At 61.2% G+C, this 14,641-nt stretch overlaps 3 protein-coding genes across 3 annotated transcripts; 1 reads left to right on the top strand and 2 right to left on the bottom strand.

Moving 5' to 3' along the window:
- Positions 1-2,109: 2,109 nt before the first annotated feature.
- Positions 2,110-4,126, top strand: PLICBS_002562 (uncharacterized protein; the record flags this gene model as incomplete). The annotated part of the gene is made up of 5 exons (XM_018322252.2): positions 2,110-2,155; positions 2,243-2,343; positions 2,414-3,746; positions 3,804-3,971; positions 4,056-4,126. The coding sequence occupies 5 exons, from the start codon at positions 2,110-2,112 to the stop codon at positions 4,124-4,126; spliced, it is 1,719 nt and encodes a 572-aa protein (XP_018179732.2).
- A 488-nt stretch (positions 4,127-4,614) lies between these two features.
- PLICBS_002561 (uncharacterized protein) lies at positions 4,615-6,150 on the bottom strand (the record flags this gene model as incomplete). The annotated part of the gene is made up of 2 exons (XM_018322251.2): positions 4,615-5,426; positions 5,508-6,150. The coding sequence occupies 2 exons, from the start codon at positions 6,148-6,150 to the stop codon at positions 4,615-4,617; spliced, it is 1,455 nt and encodes a 484-aa protein (XP_018179731.2).
- A 1,694-nt stretch (positions 6,151-7,844) lies between these two features.
- PLICBS_002560 (uncharacterized protein) lies at positions 7,845-8,939 on the bottom strand (the record flags this gene model as incomplete). The annotated part of the gene is made up of 4 exons (XM_065600046.1): positions 7,845-8,445; positions 8,511-8,575; positions 8,637-8,830; positions 8,885-8,939. The coding sequence occupies 4 exons, from the start codon at positions 8,937-8,939 to the stop codon at positions 7,845-7,847; spliced, it is 915 nt and encodes a 304-aa protein (XP_065456118.1).
- Positions 8,940-14,641: the final 5,702 nt, after the last annotated feature.

Here is a 14,641-nt window from a genome sequence, read left to right as displayed (position 1 = left end):
TTAATGTCGATCTGAGAAGGGGGCGTCACCTTGGGCGGACCAATGGGATGTGGATGGTGAAGGCCGAACGAGGATGAGGGATGTGTGTTAGGACGGGCTCAGCAAGTCGGTCGGAGAATGTCGCATAATTGCTGACGACCAGGAAATAGGAATGAAAGGCCGACGAGGCTCTCATTTTTCACAGATTGCTCCGAATGTTGGTGCTCGTCCCATTGCGGGGGCGTAGTGACAGGTCGTGGCATGAGAATCGTCTCGGGACGCGTGGGATCTCGCAAGAAATCTGTTAGCCAAGCAAGCACCGGGACGCATGCACACGCGTCACCGACGGGTAATTTTCCCAATCAATTAAGCTTGCGGGGCCTGGAAGCGTGGAAGCGTGGAAGCTTGACAGGAGGTGGGCATCGTGGGCTGTAACGTGGGCAGCAAAGACAGCTGGAGGAGTCTGTGGACGGGACGAGGACGCGTACTTGGTGGACTTGGTGATGTGAGCTGCCCTGGGCGCACCACCGGCCGGGGCACAGCCTGGGAAGCACCGCAGTCAAAGATCGGACGCCCACGCCCAGCGAGACGAGCGGGCGGTGTGGACTCTGCCCTGGCGTCCCGTCGGGGCCGATGGTTCGGTCGGCGGGTGCTGGCCGTAGCGGCGACCCGCTGCCGCGACGGGGCTCTGGGGCTCTGGGGCTCTTCTTTTAAACGTGCAGCAGCCCACTGTAACTGTCTCCAGCGCCGGCGTCGGCGGCGCCTGTCCTCTGTCGCAAGGGTTCACTCTGCCCACGAGCCGGCGAATAGGGCGAGCCGCGGCCCCCGCAAGCCCCTGCCAGGCTGAAGATCACACCACGGAGGGAAAGGAGTCGGCGCGAATGGGCTGGTTCGGTTTGGTGGTGATGATGATGGACGGGCGCGCGGAGGTTCCCATGGCCGATGCAACAGGTGCGCAGCAGCAGCAGCCAGCAAGTGACCTTTTTTTGCTCCTTGGGCCGTCAGCGTCAGCGAGAGAGAGGGGGGTGTGGCCGAGCGTCGTACTCGTATTGGGGAGATGCTGCCAGCCCAGACAGACGGCAACCATAGGCTGACTTTCAGCCCAGCTCGCAAGAGGCCAGGGAGGGCCACCTGCCAAACAGGTCCAGCCAGTCCGCGAATAGAGGCCCAGCACAGGAGCCGCAGAGCAAACCAGCAAAGCGCACCGCAGCACAGCATCGTCACGCTGCCGCCGAGCGCCTCAGCCAAGGTGGCCGACGGAAGGAGTCCAAGGCGGGGTGATTCGTGTCATTGGACCATCCGAAAGACATCGAGTTGCGCCGTGCCGGGGGTATCGCCCCGAAGCGGTAAGTGACGGTCAACCTCGTCGGTACTGTACCTTAGTTTGTATGGCGCCGTGGGTGCGGGCGCAAGTCGCGGCTGTCGCTCGCTCCTGCTGCCCCTGCCTGCGAGACCGACCGAGCTCCCGGGCTGCGACTGCCCGCGACGCTGAACCCGCCCGCGCATGGCAGGAGACACCCACCCAGCCATCCAGCCATACTAACGTACCAAGTCACCTAGTGCTGTACAGCCAAGCTGCCATCCAGCCCCAGCCAGCGTCCCATGCAGGCCAAGCCATCGCGCGCCCGCACCCGCGCGCCCCGCCTGGCCAACCTTGAACGAGCAGCCGTGGGCCGCCGCCACGCACTTCGACCGGCGGCATTCCCACCTCCGGCTCCATACTGCGGCACCACCGCGAGTCCCTGGAAACCCTCCCCTCCCGCCTCCTTGCTGCCACCAATTTGGCTTTATCGCTGGCTTCGCATGCTTTGCTTGCGTGCTGACGCAACCTCGTCCCCGTCCTTATCCATTCTCTCCCCTCGCTGCAGACCTACGTCGGCCGATCCGACTTTCCACAAGGGAAAACAAGCGCGAGTTCGTCGGCGCCACCTGTATTAAATACACTTAAACCCGCCGCCCTTTTGCCGATCGCATCGCGACTACACGGCTTCAGCGTCGCCATGCCCCCCGCGCGACCCTCGCCACCCTCCCGTTGACACCTCTGCCCCGAATTCGCAGTCCCCCCCACCTCGACACTCGACGTCAGCACCGCTGCCAGTCGAGACTCTGCTTCTGCTCTGCGCCGTCATCATGGGTCTTGGCATCCTTGAGCCCAAGTCCGGGGAACAGGTGCCCGGTATGAACCCCGACGAGCCCTTGACGTCTCTCCGACACGCTTGTCGCGAGCGCGCTCGCTAACCTGGACCTCGCCGTCTTATGCCAGGCACCACTAGATACTTCGATGACCCAGACAGGCCCCAAGAGGCGCGCGAGAACGAAACAACCCTCAAGTGCGACACCAGCGGCAAGGTTCCTATTATTCTCGTACGTGCCCCGAACGCGCCGCCGCGACAGCCTCGACCTTCTTCCCGCCAACGTCTTACACGTTCTACAGATTCCCCAGCCGTCTGATGATCCTAACGACCCTCTCAACTGGCCGCTATGGAAACGCGATCTCATCACCTTCATCCTTTGCTTTGCCGGCATCTTGGCCACATCCCTCGGTTCCATCCTCGCCTCCAACACCCTCGTCATTGGCATCGTCTTCGGCGTTGACACTACCAAGACCGCCGTTCTCACCGGTTATTACCTCCTCGGCGCCGGTATCGCCGCTACCTTTCTCGTCCCATCGGGTCGCGTCTGGGGCAAGCGCCATCTATTCCTCATCGGCATTGTCATCTGCACCGCCTCGAGCGTGTGGGCTGGCGCGACCAAGAAAAATTACAACAGCATGGCCGCTGCCAGGGCGATTCAGGGCGTCGGTGCCGCTCCCTTCGAGAGCCTGCTCAACGCCGCCGTCGGCGATCTCTATTTTGTGCACCAGCGAGGCGTCCGTATGGCCTTCACCAATCTGGCCGTCTTCGGCGGCGCCTTCTTAACTCCAGTCTTCACGGGAAAGATCACCGAACAGCTGGGATGGAAGTGGACTTTTTATTTTGTCGCCATCTTCATGGCCGTGACCATACCGCTCGTCTTCCTTTTTTGTCCGGAGCCAGCCTATCGCCGCGACTATCGGCTCAACATCGACGAGACCACATCGGACGAAGTCAAACTCAACCCGGCCTCGGCCTTGGCAAACTCGTCATCTGGCACCGGCGCGCCCAATGAAGCGTACCCAACCACCGCGGAGTACAAGCCTGGCCTTGTCCTGTTTCCTTCGTCTCGGGCCATGCAGCCCCTCGGCCACGCCGACACGCCCAAGAAGTCGTTCATCCAGTCTCTCTCTCTGTTCGACGGCAGGAAAACGGCTGAGCGCTACTGGGTGCTCTTTTTCCGACCGTTCCCCCTCATCATGAACCCTGCTTTTGTCTGGGGCTGCCTCGTTCAAGGCGCCATGATAGGGTGGACTATTTTCATCGCGATCCTCAACGCCATTGTATTCATTGGTCCGCCCTACTGGTTTGGTGAGGTCAAGGCCGGATACACATACACTGCCCCGTTCGTGGGGGCCCTCATCGGCTTCGTCGTGTGCGGCCTTCTCGCCGACAGCAGTGTCAGGCTGCTCACCAAGCTCAACAAGGGAATATATGAGCCCGAATTTCGCATCTTTCTCGTGATACCCATGCTCATCACTGGCGGCGCCGGGCTCTACGGCTTTGGCATCACGGCCGAGAGCATTATGGATGGCAAATTTGCGTACATTGTACCACTCGTCTTTTTCGGCCTCGAGGTGGCGGGCATGGTGATTGGCACCGTGGCTAGCTCGCTTTACATTGTCGACGCCTACCGTGAGTCTCCACAGGTCTCCTAGCTGCTCGATGCCATTTCTGACGTGAGCGATATAGGAAGCATGACGGTTGAGGGTTTTACCCTGATGATCATATTCAAGAACATTTTCAGCTTCGTCCTGACGTGGTACGCTTACGGGTGGATCATCGAAGGCGGCATCAAGAACGTCTTCACCATCATCGCGTCCGTACAGGTGGGCATCTGTGTCCTGAGCATCCCCATGTGTAAGTTTGCCGTCCCCGCCAGCGGCCTTGTCTAGGTCTGTTGGGGTCCCTAGCACGAGGCAGTACACTAACCCCCATTTGCAGACATTTACGGGAAGCGTGTCAGGGCTTACTTTCACCGCCACGACGTCCAGGCCATGTGCGGGCTGCGGTGATCCTGATGCCGCCTTGTGTCTCTTCTTTTGTGGCAGCCATTGCATTCATTGCTGTCTTATTCGCGCATCTTTCCTGGAAATCACGGTGTTTGGGGTTCTGAGGACGATGTGACGCTCGTGTGGTACATTATTATCCGGTAGGTATATTTAAACGGGCAACCGCGATACGCGGCAGGCTGCGTGGCGAACGGGCTGTAATGAGGGGGTCAAGGTAATATTCATGATGCAGGCACGCACAAACATGCGTCTACTACAGCGTGAGGGGAGCAAGTCGAGTCGTCGTGGCACGTTAGTCATGTCCATTGAGTGGTATCTGAGTTGAAGCGAAGCAAAAACAAGCTGCCAATCTCCTTTTGTCCCGTCAACGTGACTCCCTGTCAGGCTGGAGGCGGTCGATTCCCATGTACACTGCTTTGTTTCCAACTACAATTTTGCAGGCCTCGAAACGTATTCCGAGCCTGGTCCTGGTCCTGATCCCAAACGTCTCTTCATGAAGACTTGACTCCGCCAACCTCGCTCACCTCTCCGTTCCGGCGAGCACCTGCCAGAGTCGACTTCTTGACGAGACGCAGGCCCCCAATGGCCATGACGAGAGCCTGGATGCCCAAGATGACGACGAGGGTGACGAGCGCGCCGATGACGCCGGCGACGGGCTTACTGACGCCGCCGCTGCCGGAGCCCGTCGAGTTCTGGCCGACGTCGCCGCCCGAGCCCGTTGAGTTCGAGGCGCACTTGCCGTCGGTGTTGCCGCAGAGCTGGCACCAGTGCGGGGTGTCCGAAATGGCAAACTTGGACATGCCCGTCTTGAAATCGTTCCAGGAGAGCGTGTCCTTGTTCTGGCCGAAGAGGGGGAAGGTCTTGATGCCCTTCTCCGCGGCAGTGCCGTTCGCGAAGAGGAAGCGGACGCTGATGTCGTCGGCCTTGGGCTTAGCAACAGACGAGGTGGTGAAGAGCTCAAAGGCCATGCTGGAGGCGTAGTCGCAAATGCCGTAGAAGTCGGGCGAAGCCTTGGGCAGCTGGGCAAGGCCGAAAAAGGCCATGAAGGTGCCGTAGGCGCCGAATTGGGCGTTGAACTTGGGGGTGGCCGACTTGCCGTCAACGATGGGCTGGAGGGCGTCGATGATCTGGCCGGCAAGGACGGATCCGGCAATGGCACGGACGGGCTCGCTCGAGTTGTAGGCGAGGTTCCACTCGTGGATTGACGCAAGGTTGTAGAGGCGCGCAAGGGTCGCGTTGGTAAGAAGGTCATCAGCAGAGATGGACGAGTTATGGATGGTGGCGACGTTGATCAAGTCGAAGACTGCGTAGACACGGTAAGTATGTACAAGCAATAACATTTGACGGGACGCGGGAGTTCAGGCCATATGGCGGGGCGACATACTCGTGTAGCCATTCTTGAAGTTGGCGGCGTCTGCGCCGTAGGTGCCGTTGATGACGGGCAGCAGACTTTGGTAAAAGCTCTTGGAGTCGTCGTACGTCTGCTTGTAGTCGGGCGAGGTGAAGTAGTTGTTGGAGCTGACGACGGCATTGCCGCATCCGCTGCCGCCCTGGAGCCAGGCGTTGCTCTCGGCCTTGTTGCTGGTGGCGGCATCGCTGACGGAGTCAATGGGGATGTACTGATAGCCATTGAGAGGCGCCTTGACCTTGGTGCCGTTGGCGAGCGCCTCGGTCGAGTCGGTGGGGGGGTAGAGGCCTTGGAGGAAGGTGAGGGCCGAGTTGTGGAGGACGGCATCCTTGGGGGCGGTGACCTCGAGCTGGGAGAGGACGGCGGTTTCGGAGCTCAAGCCGGCGACGCGGAAGTCTGCGTTGGACGAGACGTAGCGGGATCGGTAGAAGGCGCCCGACGAGTGGACCTCGTCGGCGCCGAGGGCCGTGAGGTTGACGGGGGACCAGGCCTTGGCAGTGCGGTCGCCATGGCGGTGGAAGACGTAGACGCCGAGGATACGCTCGCTATCGGCTGCCGAGACGATGGCGTTGTTCGCCAAGGCCGAGAGGCTGGCGGCGACGAGCAGCTTGGAGTGCATGGCTGACTGGGGGTTGCGGCAGTGGCTTTTGTGCGCCTATGCGGGGGAGGGGGAGCCGCAGGTCTGGTCGAATTGACTTTTTCCTAGGAGAGTTGCGCCGGTGTCGGGGTATCACTATGTAGCAGGCGGCGACGCTCGACGGCCAAGTCCAAAAGAGAAGCCAGAGAGGAGTCGGAACCGAAGAAGCAGAAGAGGAGGAGGAGAGGGACGGGAGGAGCCCATGATAAATACTTTCGGTCGCCGTCGGTCGAGCTGTGGTGCGCCGGGCAGGTGCTTCCCCGCCCGGGCTCCGGAAGTTCCTTCCACTCTTCACGAGAGGGCGGCCAGCTCCAGCTCCTCTTCCAGGTTGTCGCTGCCAACCCCCCCCCCCCCCCCCCCCTCCCCCACAGCGAGCGGCTCACCTCTGGCAGCGGGTACGTCTACGAATTACAGCACAGTACAGTAATATCGGAAGTCCGTCCAGAGGCAAGCGCCCATCGCGGTGGGTCAGTCGCGCCTGGTCGCACGCCGCTACGGAGGCAGATCCCTGAGGTGGCTTCGCTCACGCACACTCTCTCCATCTCGCCATGCCGTTTCACACGTTGCGCACGGCTGGTCCCAGGAACCGATCCGAACCCGCCTCTGGAATTCCATCTGGGTTCTCGTCTTCCAGGGGCCGCATTGCTTCCCCAGACTCCATCGTCCCCGCACGGCACACCACCGATTCTGTGCAGGCGGCAAGCCCACCATCACGCCTTCAGCTGCAACGCAACCTGCATCCCTCCATTCCCGACACCGAACCGAGCAACACGCCACTGGTTGTTCCCCGAGACCATGGCCAGTACGAATAGCCAGGGAAACCGCCGCCTCTAGGCCCGCCCTCTCCTGGCGCCTGGCAGCAAGGCAGCTCGGTCGCTGCGAGCTGGACGCCATGCATCTCCGAGGAGCCTGTGACAACCGGACCATCGCCACTGATACCGAAGATACCATGCGCCCAATCCAGATAGCGAGTTCCACGCATCAAGCCACAGGCACGCTATCGGGTGGGGTTGCCGTGGCCGCCATGCCGTTCTGGCCCGCCACACAGGAGGGCGCCGGTCCCCAGCGGACGGCGCCGATTGACATGTTGCTCCAGAGCCGGCCCGTTTTCTTCGACAAGACGAACAAGTGGGAACGAGGCGCCACTTTGCCCGCGCAACCAAAGATGCCTGCCCACCCAAGCCATCCAAACGAGGCCGTCCTGCACCACGACGGTTGTCGGCAGGATGCGAGCGGGCCCTCGGAGACCGGCTGATGCGTTGCCGCTGCCGTCGCACACATCACACTCGACCTGTGTGACTCGTCGAGCCTCCCAAGGGCGCCGGCTGCCATGCCAAATCTGGACGGCGGCAGTGACATGCTTGGAGACCCATTGAGCCCCTCATAATCCATGTGCGCGACTTTGAACGACAGGGACGAGGACCGAAACGGAAGCTACAGAGGCCCGGCCAGAACTTGAAACAGGCTTTGGACAGCGATCCCGAGGTTGCAGTGGACAACATGCCGCGCGGTAGCACCGTTTACCGTCTCCGCACGGCGCCCGTACTCTTGAGCAGGACAACGATTTGCCTACCAGGGCTTGACCGGATGGAATCTCCTAGCCTTTCCATTAAAAGTACAGCATGCCCGCCTCCCACACTCGAAACCCACCATGCCTCGTGGGATCGACCCCTAACTCACAGCTTGTGCTTCCTCGTATCCTTGACACCTTTTGGGGGCTCAGTGGACAGAAGATAGTTGGGATACTCCATAGACTTATCCCCGCCCATGGTCGACGCGCCTTGCCTCCTCCACGCAGCGCCATCTACGGGGATCACTTGGCCATTGATATACGTGCCAGCCTCGGAGAAGAGAAAGACGGTCGCGTCGGCGACGTCGCGGACCGTGCCGAGGCGGCCCGAAGGAATCGACGCGGCGTACTGCGCCTTTACCGTCTCATCCGAGCTCATGAGTCTGGCGGCGCCCTCCGTGTCCTCGATGGCTCCCGGGGAGATGACGTTGCTCTGGACGCCACGAGGTCCGTATTCCAGGGCCACCGAGGCCATGAGAGAGTCGATTGCTGCCTTGGCGGCCGACACATGGGCCTGTAAAGGCATACCCGTATAGTGGAACGTTGCCGAGACGTAAATGATGCGGGGCGACGAGCTCTTGAGCAGGTGCGGGATGGTGGCTTTGATGGTGTTGAAGGTTCCAAGCACGTCAATGTCCATGACGGACTTGAAGGCGTTGGGGCTCATGCCGTCGAGCGACACGATGAAGTTGCCGGCAGCTCCGGCGCTGTTTCGGTAGAGAAGCCGAGTCAGAGCTGTTGCCTCTTGACGAAGACTGGGAGGGGTTCTTACATGACGAAGTCAATGGAGCCTAGCTCGCGCGCGCACCGATCAGCGGCGGCCTGGAGGCTCTCCATCTACCAGCGAGGTGCGACGTTAGCCCGGACGTGCTGCCCGCTTTCAACCGCCGGCGCATACCTTGCGGACATCGCAACCGCCGATGCCAATAACCTTGGCACCGGGCCGGACCTTTGCGATTTCCTTGGCCGCCTCCTCGGTCTTTCCTTCGCTGCGGCCGATGATGCAGGCGTTGGCACCCAGGCGAACGAGGGCCCTGGTCTGCATGCTGCAAATGGTGCCAGCGCCGCCCGTCACAAACACCACACGGTCCTCTGCGAGCGAGACGTCAGCGGGCCGGTCGCCGCGAGGGGTTTGGGAGGCTCAACTGAAGAGGCTATCGCGCCAGACGGGGCTCAGATACTGTGACTCGGGAACAGACATGGTGGCGGCAGAGTCAACAACGGCTGGGGATATCTTCGGGGCGATCGGTGAAGAGCAACACAGCCAATCTTTCTGCGCGCGCCCGGCTGTCGCGACTTTATACTCTGGTGTTGGCGACGCGCTGGCAGTTCGCGGGGTGAAGAATCTGGAAAGTCTGGGGATGGTTCCGGGGGCGGCGGTGATGAGAAACCGGACACGGGGTAGCGCGTGCCTCGGCCCACGGAGCTACGGCGGCCAACAGTGGGTGGGGCTGGGTCCCCTTCTTCCCCAGACTCGTGCTGCGGCTGACGGGACGGCCTTTGCGGAGAGACTTGCTCCATGCGAGCAGCCCAATGGCGTGGCGTCTGCGGCGCGGCTGGTGCCTTTCACAAGTTCGCATTCGCATCAGGTTGGCGGGCGCGCCGGTCCCTCGTTCCGGCACCGTCGCCGGGGCCACGGACCGCCTTCGGCACGGAGTCTTCAGCGTGTCCCGGGGCTCCGTACGCACCTTCCTCAAGGCCCCGGGCAAACCACCGATCCATGGATGCCTCAGGACTTCAAGGCCACGAGGCTCCTCCAAGGCTGCAAGGCTGCAAGGCTCCAAGCAATGAGCATGCTTTGTAAGTTCTTAGTCCGTACTTCCGAACAAGTTATAACTTGAGCAGCGAGCGTACCACGGCCGATCGTCACCCAACCCAGCCCCATGTCCGACGCCGCTTTCTCGCACTTGTTTCGCCCCTGCCGGAGCCCGAGTGTCGCGACGAGCTACCAAGCATCATGTTGACGTGTCTGCTGCCGAGCGCCCACCACCTGCAAGCAACCCCACGGATGCCGCTTCATGCGTCGGCCCGCTACCCCCCCCCCCCCTCTTTCTCTTCCTGACATGGCGCATGTGTAAGCGGCGATATGCAAGCGACGACGTCCAAGAGGCGGCATGCTTTCACCTCGTCGCATGCTGCAGGGGGTCCTGGCGTTCATTCACCCCCAGGTGCGTCGTATCAACCGATTCCCCAGACGCTCGGCCGCCGCGTTTGGCGCGGAATCCCCCTTCGTGGCGCCAGTGACACCGTACAGGGGTCGACGTTCCAGTCCTCATCCTGCGAAGCCCGCGGCGCCCGTCTGCCCGTGGCGATGAAGCTTGATTGTCGCCAGACTCCCTATCCCGGCCCCAGGCGCCGCAGAGCTGCTGCATCACGGGTGTGGCCACGACAGCTCTGCCCTTGTGTGCCTTTGCGACCGCTGCAAGGATCGCCATCGCCTGCATGACCGTCCTGCGCTCACATCCACAGTCAACGCAGAGCCATCCATGCCATTCTCGAAATCAGACGCGCTAGCCCGGGGTAGCGCCGCTCAAACGCGACTTACACTTTGCTGGGATCGCCATGCCTGTCTGCGGTGCATCGCCACGAACCGAGAGTGTGACGTGCCAGCGCTAACATCAAACCCGACCACATCACACCCGTCGCGTTCTGTGATTGCGTCTTGATGCAGCCAGTCATCGAATTATCCAGCCATTGCCGGTGACGACGTGGGGGCCATAACTCCAGGAGAACGCGTGCGCCTCTTCTCTGCCTCCGGTTGTCAGGCGGACCATACGGGCTCTGCTGCTCCGAAACCCCGAGACGCCGGACGTCTTTAGCCGGCCGGCACTTGTGCAGCCCTTTGCGCCTGCGCGGACGCTTCAACAGCCGGAGGTGACAGGCGCACGCCTTGCCTGCACTGTACTTCTCACCTCGCGACCATGGCTTGTTCACGGTATAGCTTCAAATGCCGTTTAGGCTCGCCCTCGTGCTCTCAAGGTTGCGACCTGGCCACTACGCTGGAACCTTACCCTGGTCGTCGCCAAACCACCTTTCTTCGGCCAGCTCAGTCACCCCATCTCGTGTGCCTCGAAGGGGGAAACCGTCCAGCCCGTTGGCATCGTGCCTTCGGCGGCGCGCCGTTCGGTTCAACGGCTCAGCTGTGGCGCGCTTCGTCGCGCAGGGATATGCCGGTACGGGCTGTGGTCTCGACCTCGTCGCATTTGCTTGCTGCCTTCACCGTCAGTTCATTTGCAAGCGCGTCGCCGCCATTTGCCTGCCTCATCTTGGATGGCCCCCCGGTCCCGACAGTGTCCGAACATTGCCGGCACATATCTGATGCCTGCGGCATCGCACTGCCAGTGCGACCCGAAGGATGCAGTTGCTGGCCCTACGAAAAGCACCTAGTCTCGAGCATAGGAGCACCAGTCACGCGTGACTACGTGTACTGAATCTTGCATCATGCACATGAGCGTGATTAGCATGAGCGAACCTTGTTTAAAGTGGTTTTGCTTGTCCTTCGCCCCTCTGACTAGCCAGCCATCTGCACAGTCGCTTGCTCTCGAGTTGCCGCTGATTTCCCCGCGCCTTGCTACACACACAATGATCGTCAATGTCATATGTTTCGCCGCAAGGTGCTCTCACCACGCCACGCACGAGGCGGTATGGACAGACGCCAGCCTATCCCTGTCGTCTGCCCCATGTCGCCAAGACCCAGGGCCAGCCAACCTCCTGGCATCCTCCCGGCGGTATGATGTGCACGGGGGTTATGCCCAGGACACTCGAACCTTGAGGGCTCACTCAGCGGAGTGAGCAGGCACGCCCAGAAAGCTCCCGGGTGAGACGTATGAAGTTTATGCAGAACATCAAGGCAAGAATAATTACCCATAACGGTGAGACATTGGGGTAAGGAATTAAGAAAGAAGAAACTCGCGCGCTCAATGCCGCCCTGAGTAGGCCAAACGTGAGTCTGGCACAAGAGAAATAATGACACTCTCATCGCGGCATGCCTAGGCCGCAGGCCTGCCCTGCGGAACGAGATGATGCACCCGCGAAGATCTCGACACCAAAACGCCGCATGATACCTCCAGGCTGAAACCACGAGCGTGCGACTGCTGGACTCTGCGCGATACCCCAACGCCTGCAATACCATATGTGCTGCCTGCCGAGACAACGCCACGTAGCTTCTTCAAGGGCAGGTGGCAAGTGCTCCCGCCGCGGGATCGGGTCCGATAGGCCCGGGTTGCGACCCTTTGGGAAGAGTGATCAAAGCCAATGGTGCTTGTTACCCGTGATCAGCAGACCATGGGCTTTTCAGTCGCGGCGGCTCATTTGCAACATAGCGGGCAGGTTTCAGGAAGAACAATGTAGCGTTCATGAGGCCCTGACGGACATGACTGATTGCGGTTGCCGTCTGTCGAGGTGCTGCAGAAGTGGGCGCCTGGGTCTGTGCAGGACGTGTAGATGTAATAATTCTTTGTGAAGTCGCACATCGTGAAGACGGACTGCTAGTCGTGGCAGCTGGCGTCCATGTCAGCCTGGTCGGATACGGCGGGAGGAGGCCAGACGTACAGTAGAGCTGGGGCTGGAAGTGAGGAAGATGGCGGCGGTAGCGACCACCAGGGGCAGTAGAACCGATGGAGGCAAGATCCGAAGAGTGTGGAGGGCAGTGCTGGCCAGGATACGCCAAATGGATCTGGCAGAGGCCGGCCTTTATATCGACTTGGTTCTTGGCTGCAAAACCAAAGGTACGAAGCCCGACAATAAGCTTTGTCCTGCGTAGTGTCGAATCCCTTGTTGCATGGAGTGAGTCGAGAAGGGTCGGTCTCCTTGGTGATATATGTAAAACACAATCACATATAACGCCGGAATCACGCGTCACGGTGCCGTCGTTGAGCTGGTGATGCGAAGCAACGATGGGCTCAAACAGCCTAAAAGGGCGCTGGCGGTGATGGTGTCGCTGGCGGATGTGGCACCGGGGTGGGACGCGGGACGGAGGCGGGAGCGGCCGCAGGTGTTATATCCTTGGTTGACAGCAGCCGAGGCACGGCCTTTGTCGAGCCACGACGAGCCTCAAGCGTGGCGTGGCCTCACACTCGACTGGTGACACGGCGCGGGATGAGACCGTGCCATGGCTGCTGTCTGAGCAGCATTGGGCGGCTGGCGCCTCGTCTTGTCCAACCGGGGGAGGGGTGTGCGTCGTGGGTGTTGACTATAAGTGAAGTCGAGCCAGGGGGGCCGATCTAAAACACTGAACGATAGCTGCAGTCACAGCCCAGTGGCTGGAGCCCTGCTTGCTTCGTCCCGCCGCCGCTGGCGCCGGGGCCGCCGGGCCGTCATGGGCCAAATGTGTTTCCTACAAGTCCCATCCCACTCGCTGTTGTTCGGGCGTGGGAAGGGGGGCGGTCTCGTCAGGCGACGGTCCTGCGATGCTGCCGGCATGACCAGGCCGCGCCGGCGGGCGCCCGTTGCCATAGGCCAGCTCGTAGTCGAAGACGAGTGCGAGGTCACACGCCCGTACAATAGCCTTCGTGCAAGGGCATCACCAGGCGTAGAGGCGCTCGGGGCAAGAGAGCAGTAACAGGTGTGACGGGTGTCGTCGAACAACCGGCGGTGGCACCACGCCGCGTGCCCATGGGCTCGTCGCATTGGCGTGACGGCGTCCACTCCGGTCCGGGGTTCGCGGGCTAAGAAAGCTTGAAGGCAAAGCAAAACCGCGCCTTGGCAGGCACGGCCGGGGCGTCTACCTTGTCATGGCGTTCATTTGCATGAGGGAGGGGCGGGCAGTCGGCAGACGTGGATCCTCGTGCTGCTGAGGCTGGGGAGCCACCGATGGACGTGGATGCCGGGACGTATGTACAATGCGACAGCTTCGCCACCCATTGAGTTAATTACATCGCTGTTGGCTTCAGCCCGGCTGAGAAGCCGGTGAGACCCCTTGCCGTCAGGTCTATCGCAGAAGAGGGGATGTTTGCGCGGCTTCGGACTAGTGACCTAGCGCGCAGTTAGAAACTTGACCATCCGGGGAACCAAAGCTTCACCCTTAGGCCGTCAAACGGTGGACGATTTTGAAGCTCCCGACGGAGGGGACCGGACCGCTTGACCCTCGGAGTGAGATCAGGGGGGGCTCGAGGCGAGGCGGCAGAAGCAAGAAAAGCGCAGCTTGGACACCTGGGAGTTGCAGCCAATGCTCCAAGAGTGAAAAAGAATCTCGGGCCTGTGGGGGGCTGCCATGTCGCCTGACAGTGAAGATGGTGCTTTGCCGTGGTGCTCGGGCCCGACAGAGGTCTTGGGGCAGGCCAAGCGGCTCCACGCTCCTCATGCGAGCAAAGGTGCATGAGCATTGAGCACCTCTTTGTGAGCAGAGCGACTCGCGCGCACGCCCAGTGCCCCATCGACAACACCCGTCGGGACGCATGCGCTCCATTGTCAAGTTCGTGAGGTGTCAAGCATGTTGTCCGTCCCACGGACTAATTCGCGGATGCAGATGGCACATGGCCGCTGGCCAAACATGCTTGATCTGGGCGTCAAGCGCTGGCGCACTGGGTTGCCCACGGCGTGTCGGGATGGAGCCCTGCATATTGCCCCCTGGTCAGGCCCAGGCGGAGCCCCTGGTTGAGCTTTGCGCACGAGCATCGCGACCAGACAAGGGTAGCGATCTGAATATCCGGACGTATCGAAGGCGACGGGCCCCGAGGCAAAAAGCAAAGCCGGTGTCGGGGGTGCTGGGCCCATTACGGAGTACGAAGGATTTCTGGGACGTGTGAGCACCTACGTGTTTGGGTCACGGTCTGTGCCACCCGGCCTGGGACTCGGGGACCGACGTTGAGATAGCAATAGGTACTCGCAGACCAGACCCAAGACGGTGGATCGAACCGCGTCTAACGTTCCGGGGAGGAATCCTGGTCACGCAGCGGAGGGCCA

Source organism: Purpureocillium lilacinum (assembly GCF_023168085.1).
Source record: "Purpureocillium lilacinum CBS 284.36 DNA, scaffold_2, whole genome shotgun sequence".
Lineage (NCBI taxonomy): Eukaryota > Fungi > Ascomycota > Sordariomycetes > Hypocreales > Ophiocordycipitaceae > Purpureocillium > Purpureocillium lilacinum.
The sequence above is the reverse complement of the archived record's forward strand: the minus strand, read 5'-3'. Positions and strand labels throughout refer to the sequence as shown.